We start from the raw sequence: 19,534 nt of genomic DNA, 5'->3' as shown, positions 1-19,534 counted from the left end.
CTGTTTCTTCTGCTCTCTTTATTCCTTTATTGTTATTTCATTGGAGTTTGAGAAGGGAACAAACGTAAAATGTGTGTGCTCAATACCATATTTAATAGAAAGTCTTTTTTCCACCTTCCTAGCCTCTTGTGTACTCAGTCTTCCTCTCTGCCCTACCTGTGAGGTGTCTGTAACGTTTGTGATCCCCTTCCTGTGGCTGAAATACCTTTGGCTTCTTGTCTGCCTGGAGAATTCTCCCTGTCCTTCCCCAACCCTGCTCCTGAGTATTCCTGGCTCCCTTTTCTGTGTTCTATAGCCTATGCACATCTATTAGAGCATGGTTTTCAAACTAGGAGTCATGAATTAGTGGAGCATGAAATCAGTTTAGGGAACCTTAAATAGCATTTATTTTATATTTCTATATATTGGGATGAGGTGTAAAATATATTTCTTGGTGTGGGTCAAGACTGAATAAGTTTGAAAGCCACTGTATTGGGGCACTTTTCACTTTGAATTAGTTGTTTATGTGTCTTTACTACTAGACATTGAACAGCTAGGGGGTAGAGACAATGAGTTAGTTACTCACCTTCTTTATGCCCAGGGTATTATTAAGATCCGACCAATAATGCTGGTCAATATTTAGTGGGTTGAATCAAATATATATGAGATCACTGTGAAACACATAAAGTCACATGAATTTGAACTAGGAGTCTAATTAGCTCGCACAAGAGCTAGGGCACTTGAAGAAGACAAGTGACAGTATTGTCACAAAGATTGTTTGTATATCACATACCCGAGGCAGGGAGGCTGACCTCAGCGAAGGTAGAGCCCTCCTGCTCTATGGATCTCCTGGGATCTGAAACCCATTCCAAAGAGCTTCCCCATCCTGGTTATCTCACTTAGATATTTAAATACCTTGCTATGATAAGGTGTTTGATTATTGAGTTATCATGAAGAGATTTGGGATTTCCCACAAACACTCTGAGAAAACCACCGCTTAAGATTCCTCTTTTCAGTTGTTAAGAAGGTTATAGAGTAGATTTCAGGGAGGCAATGTTGTATCATGAGATATCATGGGACTTAAAGCAATACAAAAATCTGGCTCCAGATCCCATCTCCATAAGCAAATAACTTAGCTCAAACTCAGTTTTCTCATCTGCAAAATGGGAACACGTAATATCTACCTCAAAAGGTTTTCATGCGGGATTAAATAAACTAACACATGGGTCAGAGCAGGACAGGATAGTTAACAAAACAATTTTCCTTTCCCTTTCTGTATGCCCTTGTTCTCTAAGAGTTGATTGAGGTGGAAAACCACTGAACAGACACCATTATGCTAATATTTGAGTTGAATTGGGCCAGAGACATCCTTGCTGACATCCCCACTTTGACCTTGTCTGCTTTAAACCTGCTGACCCCTCGGGCACCTGGGTGGCTCAGTTGGTTAAACGAATGCCTTCGGCTCAGGTCATGATCCCAGGGTCCTGGGATCGAGCCCCGCATCAGGCTCCTTGCTCAGCAGGGAGCCTGCTTCTCCCTCTCCCACTACCCCTGCTTGTGTTCCCTCTCTCACTATGTCTCTCAAAAATAAATAAATAAATAACCTGCTGACCCTGAAATAAGAGGTGTCTGGCCCTGGCCCCACCTGCACAGTTTTGGGGAGCTGATTTCTGCTGTTCCAAGGAGGAGGCCGCTGCTCAGTTACTCGCAGCTGAAGCACAAAGCTGCCTATCAGGTCTGTGAAGGCTTTGCTGGGCTACAATGAGGGACTTACGCAGTGCTCAGATTGTTAACTGATACCTTCTGACACAGCTTGGTCAAGGTAGAAATGTTATTGGATTTCCCTCCTTTATTCCTTTATTCAGGAAGCGAGGAACCTACATCCAAACTGCATTAGGGAGTGGTGACTTTGATCTCTGTTCGTCACCCTTTTTAAGTCTTGGAAAGCTCCTGGGCTGTTGATCCGCACGAATAGCTGAATCTAGACTGTAACCCATGAGTTAGGAGAAGTCTTGCCTGAGAAAAGAGAAGACTCAGAGCTTCACTCTCTCTTGTGGTCTCTGGGGTGTCTGAAGTAAGTCTTGTGGCGGTTAAAACATTTTGGCTCATGCCCACGAAACAGCTCCAAAGATTTTATTTTTAGGGTTCTCTAAGCCTTCGGTTATCTGAGCATCCGTGGAGCGGGAGCGGGGAGAGGCAGTGTTTATCTTTGTTTAGTCTGCTCCAAACAGGGTTCCAAAAACTGAAAGCCTACAATTCTAAAGCCACTGATGAATGTAGAGAGAAAAAAAAATTCTTGAAACCAAATGATTATAGTTTAATATGAAGAGGATGATTTAAAATTTGACAATTGTATGTTAAAATAAAAGTACTTATAAAGCCCTGGAAATTATTTATAATTAAAAATAAGTAAACAGAATATTGATGGACAGATTATAATGTCAGTATATCAGGAGTCTTACCAGAGCTGTGAGGAGGGGTTAGGGAGCTCAGAAATCACTCTTCTGCTACCACCAGAACCAACACCATATGTAGACAATATACCAGCAAAAAGTTCCAAGTGAAGGAATCAAAAGTTCATTTTTATTAATATGAGCTTCCATAACAGGTACATCACAAAGGAAGCTTTGGAGTGCAAGACGAGGAAAACTTTGCTAACAAGGACACTTCCTCTCATATGACAAAAGGTCAGATGTGGTGCTCAGGGTGTTAATTTATCAACGACCCTGGGTCTTTTCCATCTCTCTTCCTTGCCATCTTCAACAGGTTGGCTCGTCCTCTCTGCTTGGCTCCACTCAAGGTCACAAAACGCCTGCCTAAGAGCTGCATGTCACAGGTAATGTTTAGAGCAGAAATAATTGCTCATCTGAATAGATAGTATAGGGGCGCCTGGGTGGCTCAGTTGGTTGAGCGTCTGCCTTTGGCTCAGGTCACGATCCCAGGGTCCTGGGATGGAGTCTCCCATCAGGCTCCTTGCTCAGCAGGGAGTTTGCTTCTCCTTCTGCCTGCCACTCCCCTGCTTGTGCTGTCTCTCTCTGACCCCCCGGAGAAAAGATAGTATGTGTGGGGCGCTTGGGTGGCTCAGTCAGTTAAACGTCTGCCTTCAGTTCAGGTCATGATCCTGGTTCCTGGGATCCAGCCCCGTGTCTGACTCCTCGCTCACAAGTCTGCTTCTCCCTCTGCCGCTCCCCCTGCTTGTGCTCTCTCTCTCTATCTGTCAAATAAATAAAATCTTTTTAAAAAATAGGGACACCTGGGTGGCTCAGTCGCTAAGCGTCTGCCTTCAGCTCAGGTCATGATCCCAGGGTTCTGGGATCAAGCCCCGCATCAGGCTGCTTGCTCAGCGGGAAGCCTGCTTCTCCCTCTCCCACTCCCCCTGCTTGTGTTCCCTTTCTCGCTGTCTCTCTCTCTGTCAAATAAATAAATAAAATCTTTAAAAATAAATAAATAATTAAAAAAATAATTTGTGCATATAAAGGTTTTTTTAAAATCATGAATGAGGGAACTGGTAAAGAATACAAAAAGTTGGTGTTTTCAAGGAAGAAATGTGTATATCAATAAATGAACAAAATTACTAGGTTGGTTACAAACTGATTAACATTCCACAGGGCAAAAAAATAATGCCGTTCGGGTTAGTTTCTTCAAGGCTATATATGAAAAACACCTTATCAATTTCCACAGTCAATGCTACAAACTGTAAACTGGGCTTTTATCAGTAGTGGATTGTTAGCCAAATATAACAACAGTTGTTGTTCCAAGAGCAATAGATGAAGGTCAAGTAGGCTTATTAGAAAAACTCCAGCATTCTATTTTTTAGCATTATATTTTTTAAAGAGAATAATCATCATTTTGTCTTTTTTAAAGTTAAGGATAAATTTTTCTTTCCGATACAAATTGTATTACATGCTTTAACCAAGGGGAATGAAGGCAGCTTAATGGGCTTAGAGCAGCTGGGCTCCCTCCCCCCAACCAAAGTTTGCAAACCATTAATGGGATGGTGGGATGGAAATCAACATAGTGAATAGGCAACCGGATTTTTTTAAAATGAAATAGAATAGGATAGCAGAGTGTATCAAACATAATAAGGTCAAGTGTCAGTTTTGGCCCCCGTGAGTGTGTGTTGGGTTATAAAATGTAGTTATAAAATGGGTATTAAGTGGTGCTGGTGGTTAAAAAGTTAGAAAAACACTGACTTAGGCCATTTAAGACTCATCCTGGGGGCTGCAAAGGGACCCATGTAAAACACAACTGTTTGGAAAAGGGTGACTAAAATCATGGTTTTGTCCTCAAAGAGAGAGCTAGGGAGAGGCTGTTGGGTAGACAGCCAACAGAGTGGGCTACGGCAGGAGACTTGCCAAGTGGTGCTCAATCCCGTCCTTCTCATCCTCAAACCACATGAGCTAAGAAGCCTTCAACAGTCTTGGCTGCTATGTGACATTAAGTGACCCAGCCCCTGCTTTACTACTTCAAGCTCAAGATGGTCCACATATCATAAAATGTATCCTTTATTTCCCCTTGTGACACTCGTCTTCTCCCAAATATCTGTTTTCCTTCACTGACATAATAATTGAAATTTGATCTGGGCACATGGCCATCCAGCTAAGGACTACATTTCCCAGTTAGGGAATGAGCATGATGGACCTAGGTATGATCATGTGACTAAGTGCTGATCCATACAAAGTGCACAGAAGTGATGTATGCAAATTCAGGGTCATACCCTTAAATCGCTGGGGGTGCCCTCCTTCTCCTCTCCCTCATTCTGCTGCCTGGAGCAAGGACTCATTTGGGACCACATGGACAAAAGCAACAGCTTAGGGTGGGGTAGCCACAAGATAGGAGGTGTCCAGGTCCTTGACAGGTGCTTTCATACCAGCCCTGGGTTATTACACAAACAAGAAATTAAACTTTTCTTGTTTATGCCACTGGTTTTGAGTCCCTGTTATGGCAGCATAACTTGTTTCCTATCTAACGTCCTCTTCTTACACACGATTAGTGGAAAATAGAAGTTTGAAGGGCAGAGCTACATAGACATTTGGCACATCTGTTTTTAAGGTGTGTGGACTTAAACCATACTCTCAGACAGTAACTGTTTGCCTTCATGTCTGGGTTCAAAAACCCAGCAGGCTCAGGATTAGATAGAAGGTCAGAGAAAAACAATTCTTGCCCATGATGGATGTTGCTTAGATTATATTAAATCATATCCAAAAAATTTTTTCAAGATTTTATTTTATTTTATTATTTTTTTTAAAGATTTTATTTATTTATTTGACAGAGAGAGACAGTGAGAGAGGGAACACAAGCAGGGGGAGTGGGAGAGGGAGAAGCAGGCTCCCCGCAGAGCAGGGAGCCCAATGCGGGGCTTGATCCCAGGACCCTGGGATCATGACCTGAGCCAAAGCCAGACACTTAACGACTGAGCCACCAAGGCGCCCCAAGATTTTATTTTTTTAAGTGATCTCTACACCCAACGTGGGGCTCAAACTCACAATCCCAAAATCAAGAGTCGCGTGCTCCACCAACTGAGCCAGCCAGGCACCCCATATGAAAAATTTTTAAGTAAAAAAAGATAGTCAAATATTAGCCATTTCATAAATTTAAATCTAACAGAACTGATGCTGGATTTCACAGATATGGAGTTTCGGAATTCACAAATGGCAAGCTCTTCAACACGTTCTTTCTAAAGGGCCTAGGTCAAAAGCTACATCCCCATGGCAGAGGGCCCTTATGTGTAGACCCGTATCAGGAGCCTCCACAATATCATCAGCCTGACTTCAGGTTGTGATCAGAAATTCTGACAAAGCCTTGAGAAATACCCTGAATTTAATGGGATGACTTATAACTATCTTAAAACAAAGTGACATCAAGGAGTAATGGCAGTTAGCCATATTTTTGTCAGGGTGTTTGGGAAGAGGCAAAAGAATTAAGTAATGATATGACTTAAGCCCATATATGTGAGCTACAAGATCAACCTCTTTTTAGGAAGCTCATTGTGTCCCACTGCAGAAAACAGAGTATTGCAGATAACAATCTCTTTTCCTGTCCCCCAGCCAGTATGACAGTATGGAAGTACGGCAGATGGCCAAACTATAGGTTAAATATTACGGGACCCATGGTTTTATGAACACTGATTCTCTTGGCCTCGATTCCAAATTCTTGGGAAAAAAACCAATTGGCCAAATATTGCCAAATATAGCAGATGTTCCTGGTGCCCTGTGCCACATTTGCTTGGTCCATCTATGACTTCAGCTGCCCCTACGGACAGTTCATATAATCCCTAATGGCTTCCCACCTCAAAGCCCAGCTTTGCCATTTCTGCTTCAAGGCAAAGCGTCCATAGCTCGGTCAGCTTGCACACATGTGCAGACTGGCTGTGCAAAGTGGGCGTGGAGAGTTATCACCCCCAGCAGCAACTCCCAACTCATGGCAGACAGGAGTCAGCCCCGCCTTCTGTCCTTTAGAAAGACAATTCTGAGGTGCATTCTACATGGTTTCCCCTATAGTTCCCAGTGGCATTGAGCTCCTATTACCACAGTGGTAACCGCTCAATAATATTCTTTATTGGTTTTCCTTCCTTCCTTGTCTCTCTCTCTTATTTTGGTTAGGATTACCTCCCACATGAACTACCTGCACCCAAATCCTTGTCTCAGGCTATGCTTTTGGGAGAACACAAACCTAGACACCCAGTACGTGTCAGAGGATTACTCCCAGACCAATCATCTTTGGGAGGGCAGAAACATGGCTGTCCTGAGCCACCCCAGGGTGTGAGGGTGGGTTGAGGAAAGCAGCTGTCAGAATTTCCCTGAAAGAATGGCCAAAGGTGCTCCATACACTAACCCAACGTTTGGCTGAACTTTTGCATAGAGGTAAGTCAAAGTGTTTCCTACAGATAAGGTTGGAATTTTTCTCTAAAGAAATTTTTGAGTACTTTATAATTGCTCTGGGAATAGAATCCCCCCCCATTTTATCCCTTCAGTGATATATTGGAAAGTTACTTATTTTAAAATATCTATCTCATATCTAAACTCTCTACTGAGTTCTCACTAATTCTTTTTTTATTATTATTATGTTATGTTAATCACCATACATTACCTCATTAGTTTTTGATGTAGTGTTCCATGATTCACTGTTTGCGTATAACACCCAGTGCTCCATGCAGAAAGTGCCCTCTTTAATACCCATCACCAGGCTAACCCATCCCCCCACCCTGAGTTCTCACTAATTCTAAGCATTGCCCCCACTCTGGTTCAGACCATTATCTATTGCCTGGATTACAACAGCCTCCTACCTGGTTTCCCTTTTTCCAATCTCATACTTCCCCTGATCTGTTCTCCACACTGAAGCCAGAGTGCCTTTCCCAAAATACAAACCTGATCATGTCACTTCCCTGCTTTAAGCTATCTCTAGTCTCTTGTTATATTTATGTTGAAATTCTCAATACTGCTGTGGCCTCCACTATCTGAGCTAATTTGGCCCCTGCTAGCTCTCCAGCTTCACTTCCTGCCAGACTGGGCTTTTTGTACCTAAGATCCAGATGCCCCAAGCTTTCTTTTTGTTTTTATTTAAATTAATTTGTTTTTATTTAAATTTAAAAATTTAAATTTTATTTAAATTAGCCAACATATAGTACATCGTTAGTTTCAGATGTAGTGTTCAATAATTTATCAGTTGCGTATAGCCCCTAGCTTTCTTAAAGCTCATCTAAAGGACCTCGTTCTCTCTCTTATCTCCAGGTCTTTGTCCCTGCCGATTCCTCCGCCTGGAATACCATCTCCTTCCACTCTGTTCCTTTCTCCCTTGGCCTTCACCTAGCCAACATCCTCTCACCCTTCAGGTTTGTTTTTTTTTTTTTTTAAGATTTTATTTATTTATTTGAGAGAGAGAGAATGAGAGAGAGCAAGCACATGAGAGGGGGGAGGGTCAGAGGGAGAAGCAGACTCCCCGCCGAGCAGGGAGGCCGATGCGGGACTCGATCCAGGGATTCGATCCAGGGACTCCAGGATCATGACCTGAGCCGAAGGCAGTCGCTCAACCAACTGAGCCACCCAGGCGCCCACCCTTCAGGTTTTGACTGAGAGAATACTTGTCCACCCTAGACTGGGGGTACCCGAGATGTATATATATTGCCCTGTAAGTCATGTCTTTGCATATGTCATCCAGTTGCTTCTTCATATGTTTTTATTAATAAGCCCCGAGGGGCCCCGCAGCAGCTGAGCTACTACTGAATTCTCACCTGTGAGAACAGATGAGATGACATCCTGACACAACGTACTTCATTCTTATGTCAAAACAACTTCTAAAAACAACTTTTGAACTCATATCAAACCCACAGTAACAAAACCACACAATTCTAGGCACTGCGCTGGGTGCTAGGGACCCAGAACAAGATAGAGGCGGTCCCCGATTTCCCAGGACATTGATGTGCATGTGTGTGAACAGCCTATTACAATAAGGTGATGTGGGCGCTAGCACAGAATCGGGGAGATCACACGGTCGGTGCTCCTAACTCAGACTGGGGAGGGTCAGGTACGTCTTACAGAAAGGGCATCAGAGGTAAACCCGGAGGAAGGATCCGCAGATCCAGGGGGAAATCTGCACTGGGAGAAAATACGGGAGTCGTCAGCTCGTGGACAGTAAGAGCCCCTGTGGCAGTGAACGAAAGCGTGGGAGCGAAAGTATTGGAGTGAGGAGCGGGCGAGGGACCCAACTGTGAAAGACCCCAAGCCACCCCAGCCCTCCTTCCCCAGGATCTCATCCAGCCTCGCCCTCGCCGGCGCTTTAGCCAATGCCGGAGCTTAGCCCGCTCCCACCCTCCCGGAGCCGCGCGCGGTCACCGCCCCCAGGGCAGGGCGGGACTCGGCTCTGCAGGGGAGGCTCCTCCCGCCGCCCAGAGACTGCGCGGGACGTGCCCGCCCTGCGCGATGACGTCAGCACGCCCGCGCGCGCCGGGGGAGGAGTGGGAGTCGCTGGCCGGGAAGGGCTGAGGCTCCGGTAACCCCGGCAGGGCGGGGGGAGAGGGAGGGGCGGGGCAGGAGCCCCCTGGAGTGCGGGGTCGTGGTGCGGACCTGGAGCGAAAGCCCTAGACACGCTCAGCACCGCTTCCTCTGCCAGCAGGCCCCGCCCGGCCCGGCGATGGAGTTTCCGGACCTCGGGGCTCACTGTTCCGAGCCGAGCTGTCAGCGCTTGGGTGAGGGGCGGAGCGCGCGGGGGGCGGGGCCGGGCCGAGCGCGGCTTGGAGCTGCAGGTGGCGCGAAGGATGGACTCCAAGGCTGGGCTCCCGGGCTGGCAGTGCCAGAGGAGGGCGGGGATCGAAGTTGGGGGCGGTGGCTAAGGGGGCGTGGCTAAGGAGATAGTGGCGTAGGACCGGGTGCAGTTTGTTGCGAACTGGGCGGCGTTTTCCCTTCCCCTGAGTGGAAGGCTTGAGTGAGTGGGAATGACGTCGAGGTCCCGCTGGACCTGCAGTCCGACCCGCTCCCTGCAGATTTTCTGCCGCTCAAGTGCGACGCCTGCTCCGGCATCTTCTGCGCAGACCATGTGGCGTACGCCCAGCATCACTGTGGATCTGCTTACCAGAAGGTGAGGGGGCGGTGTGACGGCGGGAGGGGGCGGGTGGAGGATGCTTGCAGCATCTCCGGAATCCCTCTGCCTCCCATTTCCTCTCGTTGTTTTTCGGAAGCTCAGTGCTGGAAACATTGTTTCCTTGTGCGTTTATAGGGCGCATATCCAGGTTCTTTCAGGGAGGCTGTTTCAGGACCAGAGATTTGGTTGGACTGGGAGCGGGCCACAGACTGACCCCTACTCCTTCTTAACTCTAGGATATCCAGGTACCTGTGTGCCCACTCTGTAATGTGCCTGTGCCTGTGGCCAGAGGGGAGCCCCCTGACCGCGCTGTGGGGGAGCACATCGACCGAGACTGTCGCTCAGATCCAGCACAGCAAAAACGTAAGGTAAGCGTTGGAGGGGTTAGCCGTGACCCAGCTGGGACCATGGATGCTTGCAAACCCGAACAGCTGTTATGATGGGATTGGAGAACGGGGTCAGAGTCTCAGCAGAGACAAACCTTCCCTCTGCATCTCAGATCTTCACCAATAAGTGTGAACGCTCTGGCTGCCGCCAGCGGGAAATGATGAAACTGACCTGTGAGCGCTGTGGCGGAAACTTCTGCATCAAGCACCGTCACCCACTGGACCATGATTGCTCTGGGGAGAGTCACCCAACCAGCCGGCCAGGGTAATTGCAACCAGGTCCAGTACTTGCCTTTGGGATCACCCCATCCTTTTGGAACTGACTCAGCCTCTATCGTTACAAGTTGAGGAGCTGCAAACCTGTTGCCTTTAGCTAGAGGAGTCTATTTTAGCTTCCTATTCAAGTGCGTATTTTTCCAGACTGGAGGAACTCCCCTCCTGACTTCCTGGGTAATGCCTGGGAGGACATGCAAGCTGACTGTTCTTGGAGGCATGCCAAGAGTGTCTCTTCCCTACAGACTTGCCGCCATCTCCAGAGCACAAGGTCTGGGTTCTTCTACAAGCACCGTCCCCAGCCCAAGTCGGACGGTGTCTTCATCTACCTCTCCCAGCAGGTAGGCAGGCCTACCTGTTTCTTCTCTCCCTTTTTTCCCTTCACCTCTCTGACTTCAGCCTCTTGAATGTCTGCCGTAGAGCAACAACCCAGTCTCCATCCAGGTCAGCCCCTCCAGTGATTGCTCTGCAGAATGGCTTGGTGAGTTGGGCGGAGCTTGGGGGGGGAGTGGCAGAAGCAAACCCTCCCCTGCCCCCGCCAGGAGAATAAAGTCCAAGGCAACTGGTTTTCTTTCTCCTCTTTGCAGAGTGAGGATGAGGCTCTGCAAAGAGCCCTGGAACTGTCCCTGGCAGAGACCAAACCCCAGGTCCCAAGGTACCTCCTCTGGTGAAAGAGAGTGGCATGTGGGCAAAGGCTCAGTTTGGAGGGAGGGCGGTGGGACCACTCCAACCCCATGCAGGATAATAATTAAGAACTTGGGCTCAAAATTCAGCTTATTAACTATATGACCTTTGACAAGTTCTTGAACCCATGAGGGTTCTTAATTTTCTCTAAAATGGGACCGTACTACTACCTACCTTGTAGAGTTGTGGAAAGACTGAGAGAATACTCAGAAGCGCTCAGCACAGGGATGCCTAACAGATCAGATGCTCACATTTTAGGTATTACTGTCATCCAACTTGCGCTATTCCTCCCTCCCAGTTCTCAGGAGGAAGAAGACTTAGCTTTAGCACAAGCACTGTCAGCCAGCGAGGCAGAATACCGACGGCAGCAGGTATGAGGACTGGGGAGAGCTCAGGTCCTGCACTGGGAGGAAGGTGGGGAGGGGCTTTCTTCAAGTGGCAGAGAGTTTCGGAATGGTGGTTATCCTTTCGTTTTTGGTGTGACTCCAGCCCATACTGGGCTCTGAAGTGAGGACTGGCCCTCATTTCCTTGACGTCGCACCCTGTCTTCCCTTCCTTCCCCTTTCCTTGCTCCAGGCCCAGAGCCGCAGCTTGAAGCCGTCCAACTGCAGCCTGTGCTAGGGCCCTGGGCTTGGGGAGGGAGGCTCAGCTGAGGAGGACTGTGGCCCCCACACCTCTAGGGTACACAGGGAGAGGAGGCTGGGAGCAGCCAGGAGTGAAGACAAGGAGGCCATCTCCAGGGAGCATCAGGAGGAGCACCTTGTGGAGCCAAGCCTACAGAAGGCCCTGGAAGAGAGCAGCTAGAACTGTCTGGTGGGTGGGCCCTTGGCGAATGCTGGCCAGGCCCCGGACAGCCCCCTGCATCATGTCATCCCCTTTACACTGAGGCCGCCCCCATCTGTAGGGGGCAAGGAGGGGCCTGGAAGGAATAAAGGATCTTGGCAGTCACTAAGACCTCCAAGTGGTGTGTTTTTTTCTCCTTTCCAACCGAAACCAGAGGAGTCCTGTCAAGAATGTGCCCCTCGCCTAAGGGTAGAGGCCCCCTGCAATGCCCCACACCAAGGTCACAAGGATCCTAGCATAGTCCACACTTTTATTTCCCCAAAAAGTGCTTTTCCGGAAGGTTCTTTTCCCCAACTATAGCTAGCACCATACCCCAACACCGGGATGAAACGTGCTGGACAAAGGGACACATCTTACTCCCCTCTGAGTTCTCCTTTGGGAGGGACGTGGCCGCAGCTTTGTCACCGGTCTCAGCCCAGGGGTTTGGTGTCCTCAGAGACTTCTTCCTGTCCCCGCTGCTGCAGCTGCCACATGTCTGCATACATGCTGCCTCGGGACAGCAGAACCTCGTGCCTGGGGCAAGGAGGAGGAGGAAAGTGCAAGTCCCAACCACCCGTTTAACCCCAAGAGTCCTCACCACCAGCCCACAGAGAGGAGAGGGATCAGCCAGGGAGCTCCGAGACACTCGTGGGATTTCACCTTTTCCTCCCCGCCCCCCTTCAGAGGCCCCGCCCTGTTCATCCTGCGCTGTTCCTTACCGTCCTCTCTCTACAATGCAGCCATCCTTAAAGACGAGGATCTGGTCAGCGTTGACCACAGTCGAGAGCCTGAGAAATCAGAGCTGCGTTACGCACCATACACCACAAGTGGGCGCCCGCTGCCCGGGGTCCCGTACCTGTGCGCTACGACGATGGTGGTGCGGTTGGCGCAGACTTTGGCCAGAGAAGCCTGGATGGCCCTCTCGTTAGATGTATCCAGCGCTGATGTTGCCTACAGAGAGGATCTGGGTAAACCTGCCCCTGCCACCCGAGATCCCCGTGGAAGGAGGACACAAGTTGCTAGCTGAGGCCTTGGGAATCAAAAAGAACCTGCTCTGCATTCGAGGACTGTAAGGTGTTTTTATGAAGCAGGGATTCATGCTGTCTATCCACGATGGGCCACTGCCCAGCAGCAAATGGCCTGGGCACACGCAAGGGAGGAAGGAGGGGAGCAGACTGCCCAGGGCCCTCACCTCATCCAGCAGAATGATGTCTGGAGCCTTGAGAATGGCGCGAGCAATGGCCACACGCTGCTTCTCCCCACCACTCAGCTTGAGTCCCCGCTCGCCCACCTGCGTCTCGTATCCTGTGAACATTGCCCGCCTACCTCAAGTCACATGGAATACATTTGGTTTCTGCGCCCAGATGAGCAGGACGGGATGGAACAGAGGGTTGGAGGGAATAGCAGGACTGAATCGGGCAGGGCAGGGCCTCTCTCTGCAGGAAGCTCACCTTCAGGGAAAGTCAGGATGGCCTCATGGATGCCCGCAGCCTGGGCGGCAGCTACCACCTCCTCATCCCCGGCTGTCAGACGGCCATAGCGGATGTTGTTAGCGATGGTGTCATTGAAGAGGACGGTGTCCTGGGGCACGACTCCAATGTGAGACCGGAGGGAGATCTGGGTCACCTGGAGCCAAAAGACCGTATGGCCCAGGCCATGAGACTGCCCCACGCCCACCCTCTGGGAGGTAAGATGGGATCGGGGGTGGGGGGGGGCCACATGGGATGGGGTATAGGAACCCTGTCACCACCATCCCAAGTCCTAGCTGTGTGGGCAATTCGCTCAACCTCCCTGAGTCTGCTTCTCCATCTATAAAGAAAAAAGATGCTTTTTATGCCCATGACTACTTTACTGGGGTAGGTCACATGACACTAGTAAGGCTGAGGTCTCCAGCTGCAGCTTTTTGCAGGGGTGACCTCTTCTCTCCCTGGAGAGTGGCCAGCACTTCATAGAGAGCCATTCTTTCACACACAGGCCCCTAAATCACAATCTCCTCCCCAGCAACCTTACCTGTGAGATGTCCTGCCCATCTATTCGGATGCAGCCAGAGCTGATGTCATAGAAGCGAAACAGCAAGCGCAACACTGTGCTCTTCCCTGCTCCAGATGGGCCCACCTGGTGCATTGGAAACAGAGGGAAAATATTTTCAGGCCTACCGCTTTTAAGGCTTGCTCTCCAAGAAGCCACCAGTGTCCATCGAGGCTGCTACATTCAATCCTGTGGCCTGTCGTGACAGGATTCTGACCCATAGCCTGGGTCACAAACTTCCATGAGCACCGGAGTAGGGAAACTCAAGGAGTCTGGGCCAAGTGCCTGGGTCTTCTCTCACCAGGGCCAGGGTCTGTCCGGGCATGACGGTGAAGGACACATCCTGCAGCGTTTCTCGCCTGCAAGGAAGGGTGGGCGTGGTCAGCAGGCCTGCTGCACTCCCAGGGACTCCTTCCACCAGCAGAGCTACTCCTGGGCCCTGCCCCTCCCCTGGGCCCTGCCCTAGAAGGCTCCCCTTCTAGGCAGTGGTGGGCTGAGAAGCAGGGATGGGGGTGGCGGAGGCCACGTGTAAATGGATGATGGGACAGGAGGCCGGGAGGTGGCAAAAGGGAGACTCACCCACTGGTATAGCTGAAGTGCACATTCTCAAACTCAATCTGGCCCCTCTGGAAGCGCAGGGGCCCTGCTCCAGGGAGGTCCTTCACCTGGGAAAGTGCCACCCATGTGTGCCGCCACTAAGGTCTGCTCTTCCCCAGCCACCAGAACACCACAGAGACTCCCGCTTCCCGCACCCCGCGCTTCACTCACTTCCGGCTTCTCTTTCAGCAGGTCGAACATGTTCTCCATGTCGATGAAGTTTGTCTGGATCATCCTGCAAAAACAGCGCTGGCTGGGGCTCCTCTGAGGAGCTGGGGAAATAACCAGGCACCCCGGACAGGTGAGGGTCGGAGATCAGGTTACCTGTAGTAGGTGCCAAACCAGTTGAGAGGCATGTACAGCTGGATGATGTAGGTGCCAAAGAGCACGAAGTCCCCGACCTGCGGAGATCCCAGGGGGACGATGGAGTCACGGGAGGCCTACGGGCTGGCACCCCGCCCATCTGCTATCACCTTGCCCACTTCCCCCCAGGCACCGGGGGGCCCAGACACGGACCCCGGGCCCCTCTTCCCCGTCCCCAGCACAGTTCCCTCACCTGTAGCTTCTGCTCACTGACAAAGTACGCACAAAGCAGGGAGCCAGCAAGGAGCCCAAGTCCAATCACCAGGTTCTGGGTCTGATTTAGTAAAACCAGTGAAGCCGTTGACTTCCACTCCAAATGCTGGGGCAATGATATGGGGGGGCCGGGGGGTGGAATGTCACACATACACTCTCACCAAATCCAAACCTGAGCCCCCAGGCATCTTCAACCTCACTTTTTCAGCCCAAGTTGTACTCCTCTTGGCCCTGGCGATTCCACGAGGCTAGGCCACTGCTCTCAGCCAGCGTCAAACGAGCATCCTCACCTGATATTTGAGGATGGCCTCTCGATAGCGGTCCACTTCATAACCTTCCGCGTTGTGATACTTCACCTGACGAAGTCAAGCCACCGTATGAGACAAGGCTGCAGCCTGAACACCTGGATCATTTTCTCCAGATTCCCAGTGCCTCCTTCCTCATTTTATCTTTTTTCTTTCTTTCTTTTTTTTTTTTTAAGATTTTATTTTTATTTATTTGAGAGAGAGAATGAGACAGAGAGCATGAGTGGGGGGAGGGTCAGAGAGAGAGGCAGACTCCCTGCTGAGCAGGGAGCCCGACGTGGGACTCGATCCCGGGACTCCAGGATCATGACCTGAGCCGAAGGCAGTCGCTTAACCAACTGAGCCCACCCAGGCGCCCTTTTTCTTTCTTTCTTTTGTTAAACTCTTATTTAAATAATTTCTACACCTAACATGAGGCAGGAACTCACAACCCTGAGATCGAGAGTCCCATGCTCTTCTGACTGAGCCAGCCAGGCCTCCCTCCGTCCTCATTTGGAAAGGCACCACCCCCCCCCGCCCCGCCCCTCGCAGCTCCCTGGCAGCCCCGCTGGTCGTGGCTGCCTCACATCTCCGTGCCTCACGTTACTGTCCAAGGCCTTCATTACCGTCTCAAAGTTAAGCAAAGAGTCCACAGCTCGGGCCCGGGTAGCATTCTCCTGTGTGTTCATAGCACGTCGAAACTTCGTTCTCCACTCAGTGACCACAATGGTCACAACTGTAGAGTGACAGGAGGGGGAAGAAGGCGAAGAAGAGATCAAGACATCACTCCCGATAGCAGAGACCACAGGCGGATGTTCGCTACCTGACCCATACACACGAACCCTGAGCTATAGACCAGGGACCCAGATCCCAAAGGGAGAGAGCCCTAAGCTCCCCGGGGGAAGGGGCTATGCGTGAGGCGTCTTTGCGGCCTGCACAAAGCCTCGTGTGTGAAAATGCTGTCGGTGACCAAATGAAGGCGAGCTGCAGCTGGTTAGAGAAATGAGGTTTCTCCTTGACTTGAACCCACAGCAGGCCCCTAATGTGACCAGGATGCCCTTCCCTGTCCCTCTATCCGGCTTGAGCTACAGCCCCCCTGGCAGAAGAGAAGGCCCACCCATCACGTTGGGGAGCAGCAGCTTACTCAAGTCCACTAATCCACAGCCTCTCCTAGCTGGGCCACCTGAGTAGGGGCAGGGCTCATGCCCAAGGAAGTCCCCAGAATACTTCAGGGAGACACTTCCACCAAGCAGCACTCACTGAGGTAAAGACTCATGCAGAGGAACACAATGAGGCCAAACCAGGCGTTGAAGAACATGCTGAAGTAAATGATGCCGATGGTGATGTCAGCCAGCGTGGGGAGCACGTTGAACACCAGATAGCTAGGAAGGCGAGTCAGGCAACAAAGGAAGGTTTAGGGGCTTGGAGCCAGCAGCTCTGCCCCCAGGAGTTTCAGTGTGGTGTTTTGTTTTTCAGTGGCAGCAGACTAGAATCAAGCTAAATGCCCCTCAACAGGTGGATGGCTAAATAAACGGTAGCAGGCCCCAAGTACAGAATGCGCTGGGTCAGTTATAACGAATGAGGAGGATCTTCATGCAGGGGACGATGTCTCCATACCGTTTTGTTAATAAGGCAATTCTGAGAATGACATCTGTGTCATGACCCTATGTGTTTTAGGGAAACCCTCCCCAGTACCCCATTAGTGCCGTGAGTCTCTGCACATACGTATGTCAAAGTGTCAAGAGCACAACTCAACATCCTAGACGGGGTGGGAACCTCTGGAGAAGCGAGTAGAATTTATAAGATACTTGTTCCATTTTATTTGTGTTATGGCAGCATGTGTATATTTATCTTAAAGTTAAAAAAAAAAAATTAAGAGGAGGATGGAGAGGTAGCTGAAGCTGGGTGCTTTCTCCAGCCCCACCGTCCCACACTCCATTTCCACGGGCCTGGCACCTGAGCAACCCTGTGACACTGGATGTGCCCCGGTCCACAATCCGTAGCACCTCCCCGGTACGGCGTCCCAGGTGCCAGCGCAGGGAGAGCTCATGCAGGTGGGAGAAGAGGCGCAGCTCCACCTGCCGCGATGTGAACTGCTGTACCCGGATCCACAGGAACGTGCGCAGGTTGCTCACAAAGCCTAGGGGGAGCCGGGGGGAGGCCTCGGTAGAGCTGAGGGGCCAAATGACATCAGCCCGCTACCGAGATATGAAAGGTCCGAGAACGCCAAGGGGCCGAGGGAGGGATGCTTCGGGGAGGAAGAGGGAGAGAGGCCAATGACAACCAGGGTGACAGCAGAGTCCCTCATACCTGTACTGCCAGTGCCACCCCCCTGGAGGAACTTGAGGATGACATAGGTGGTGACGGTCCAGGCCAGGGAGCTCCAAGGTGCCTTCTCAGTCATTAAGTTCACTATGGAGAAAATAAGAGCCCACTTCTGGCCCCGAGGGCTCTCTTCGGGAGAAACTGCTCCAGACACCAGCCACAATCCCCTTTCTGACCCTCCAGCTCCTAACACCGTCCCACCTCCGTAGGTTAGGGCCCCCACCCCTCACATGGCCGATGAAGGACCAGAGAGCTGAGCGGGCACTTCTTCTTCCCCTCACCTATGTCCCTATAGAAGATGGGGACCAACACATTCAGTCCCCGTTCCAACCCCATGAGCCCCAGGCAGATGAGCACAACAAGCTGCAGAACTGGACTCCCTCGAGGCCACAGGTAGCCACTCAGTAGGCGGAGCTTCCTGCCAAGGTCTTGCCATGTAGATCTTGGTGGTGCCTCTGGTGACTGAACCTAGGATGGTCAAACACGTAGGGGAGGGGAGCTCAGAAATCAAAAAGAAGTGGCCTAGCCGAACCCCTCTAGGGAAAATGTATGGGATTAAAGCTCCCAGTTATCTCAGACCCACAAGTGATCCCCAATGAGGTCAGAAAGGCTCACAGGGCACAAACTGAGATTTGGGAAAGAAATATTATGGTGGGAAAAAATGAAGACAGGCAATGAAATTAAGACAGACCTTAAGGTTCAGAAATTCAGGCATACCTCACTCCTCTCTACGTCTTGATCCTCTTCATTAACCTTCAAGGCATAGGACTGGGGACGAAGTCCAGGGGCCCAGAGTCCCAGGATAAAAAGCCCTCCAGAGACCACATACCGCAGCACCCACAGGCTAAACTGAACCTAGAATAAAACGTGTCCGGAGAGCATCAAAGAAGGCCAAAATGCCATTGTTACCACTTATAACAGAGCTAGGGACTGGGGTAGGGCACATACCCAGGTCAGGGGCCCAGCATCAAGTAGGCTTTAAAAAAATCTAGAGTGACTCAGCACAGACACACCCCACCAGCTGGCTATCAGCAACCAGGCCATGCAGGCCTCCCCCTTCTTCCCTTTCTTGGAGGCATCCGAAAGTGTGGAACCAGTGTGACCAGACATACCATCCTTCTTCTCAGCCCTTGCCACTCATGATTCTCCTCTCCCCACGAGGTCCCTTACCTGCTGGCCCAAGTCTGCCCGTGCCCACCACCACTGTGGGCTGTTCCAAGACACAAGGGCCAAGTTCTCAGCTGTAAATGCCACAGTCCAGAGGAGCAGGAGACCCGAGCTGTGCCTGAACTCGATCCAGATGCCCATTGCTAGCTTCTGCCAGGCCTGGTTATGTTCCACCAGGAGCAGCCCCAGGCCACAGGCGCTGGCCAGAGTCCCCAGTATGGAAGCCAGCAGTAGGTAGCCTGGCAGCGGGGCGGCCCCAGCAGTGCCCACCCGGCCAACGAGGCCGGCTAGGGGCAGTGCCACCTGAAGTGTGGCCAAAAGCAGCTGCAGCACATAGGGAGCGACGAGAGGGCCGGCGCTCCAGGACGGCTCGTGGGGGCCAGCTGGCCGCTCCCGGCGCTTGCAGGGAAGGGTGAGCACCAAGGCCAGAGCCCCCAGGGCCATCAGTGTCGAGGGCATAAGCGTGAAGAAGAAGCAGGGACTCAGGCCCCCCTTCACCCAGGCCGGCCCCAAGGGCCCCTCGGCCTCGCAGTAGTTGCCCACAATCACCATGGCGATGCGTGGCCGCCGGCCGAGGCTGCGGGGACTTTGGGGCCTGCGGGGACTGCAAGAAGGGCAAACGGAACCGGCTGCTCTGGGCGGGGCGCGGATGGTGGGGTGTTTCGGGTCATGGAGCCGAGGGGCGCCAAGCCGCGGGGGTCTCGGGCAGGGACACACGGGGGCCCGGCCACACGACCCACTCTTCGCGCAGGCGCCGCCGCCACGCACTCACGCAGGGCACGTACGCCGTCTTCTCCCGTCCGTCCGGCCCTCGCTCGCAGCCTGGGACCCCACTGC

The 19,534-nt window shown here is 51.2% G+C and overlaps 2 protein-coding genes across 6 annotated transcripts; one reads left to right on the top strand and one right to left on the bottom strand.

The window, feature by feature from the left end:
* The first annotated feature begins 8,901 nt into the window (after positions 1-8,901).
* ZFAND2B (zinc finger AN1-type containing 2B) lies at positions 8,902-11,846 on the top strand. Of its 5 annotated transcripts, none has more exons than XM_031038647.2 (10): positions 8,902-8,967; positions 9,091-9,163; positions 9,458-9,552; positions 9,792-9,923; positions 10,055-10,206; positions 10,460-10,555; positions 10,635-10,695; positions 10,802-10,869; positions 11,157-11,269; positions 11,579-11,846. In XM_031038647.2, the coding sequence occupies exons 2-10, from the start codon at positions 9,109-9,111 to the stop codon at positions 11,782-11,784; spliced, it is 978 nt and encodes a 325-aa protein (XP_030894507.1). In that variant the 5' UTR covers positions 8,902-8,967; positions 9,091-9,108; the 3' UTR covers positions 11,785-11,846. The 5 variants fall into 5 exon arrangements, with proteins under 5 accessions (XP_030894507.1, XP_030894508.1, XP_030894511.1 ...); XM_031038648.2 differs by having other exon boundaries at positions 8,925-8,967; positions 9,088-9,163; XM_031038651.2 differs by having other exon boundaries at positions 8,936-9,163; positions 11,197-11,269.
* Positions 11,847-11,971: 125 nt separating this feature from the next.
* Positions 11,972-19,532, bottom strand: ABCB6 (ATP binding cassette subfamily B member 6 (LAN blood group)). The gene is made up of 19 exons (XM_081813564.1): positions 18,701-19,532; positions 18,248-18,385; positions 17,812-17,998; positions 17,516-17,617; positions 17,162-17,345; positions 16,466-16,587; positions 15,832-15,941; positions 15,212-15,277; positions 14,902-15,027; positions 14,670-14,746; positions 14,517-14,580; positions 14,328-14,413; positions 14,050-14,107; positions 13,731-13,835; positions 13,172-13,346; positions 12,913-13,025; positions 12,577-12,671; positions 12,440-12,508; positions 11,972-12,254 (listed from the first exon to the last, which is right to left on the bottom strand). Exons 1-19 carry the CDS (start codon positions 19,247-19,249, stop codon positions 12,152-12,154), a joined length of 2,529 nt encoding a protein of 842 aa, XP_081669690.1. The 5' UTR covers positions 19,250-19,532; the 3' UTR covers positions 11,972-12,151.
* Between the last annotated feature and the right edge of the window lie 2 nt (positions 19,533-19,534).

Source organism: Leptonychotes weddellii, chromosome 3, assembly GCF_054177405.1.
Source record: "Leptonychotes weddellii isolate Sample4059 chromosome 3, ASM5417740v2, whole genome shotgun sequence".
Taxonomy (NCBI): Eukaryota; Metazoa; Chordata; class Mammalia; order Carnivora; family Phocidae; genus Leptonychotes; species Leptonychotes weddellii.
Note: the sequence above shows the minus strand (reverse complement) of the source record. Positions and strands in the feature narration are given on the sequence as shown.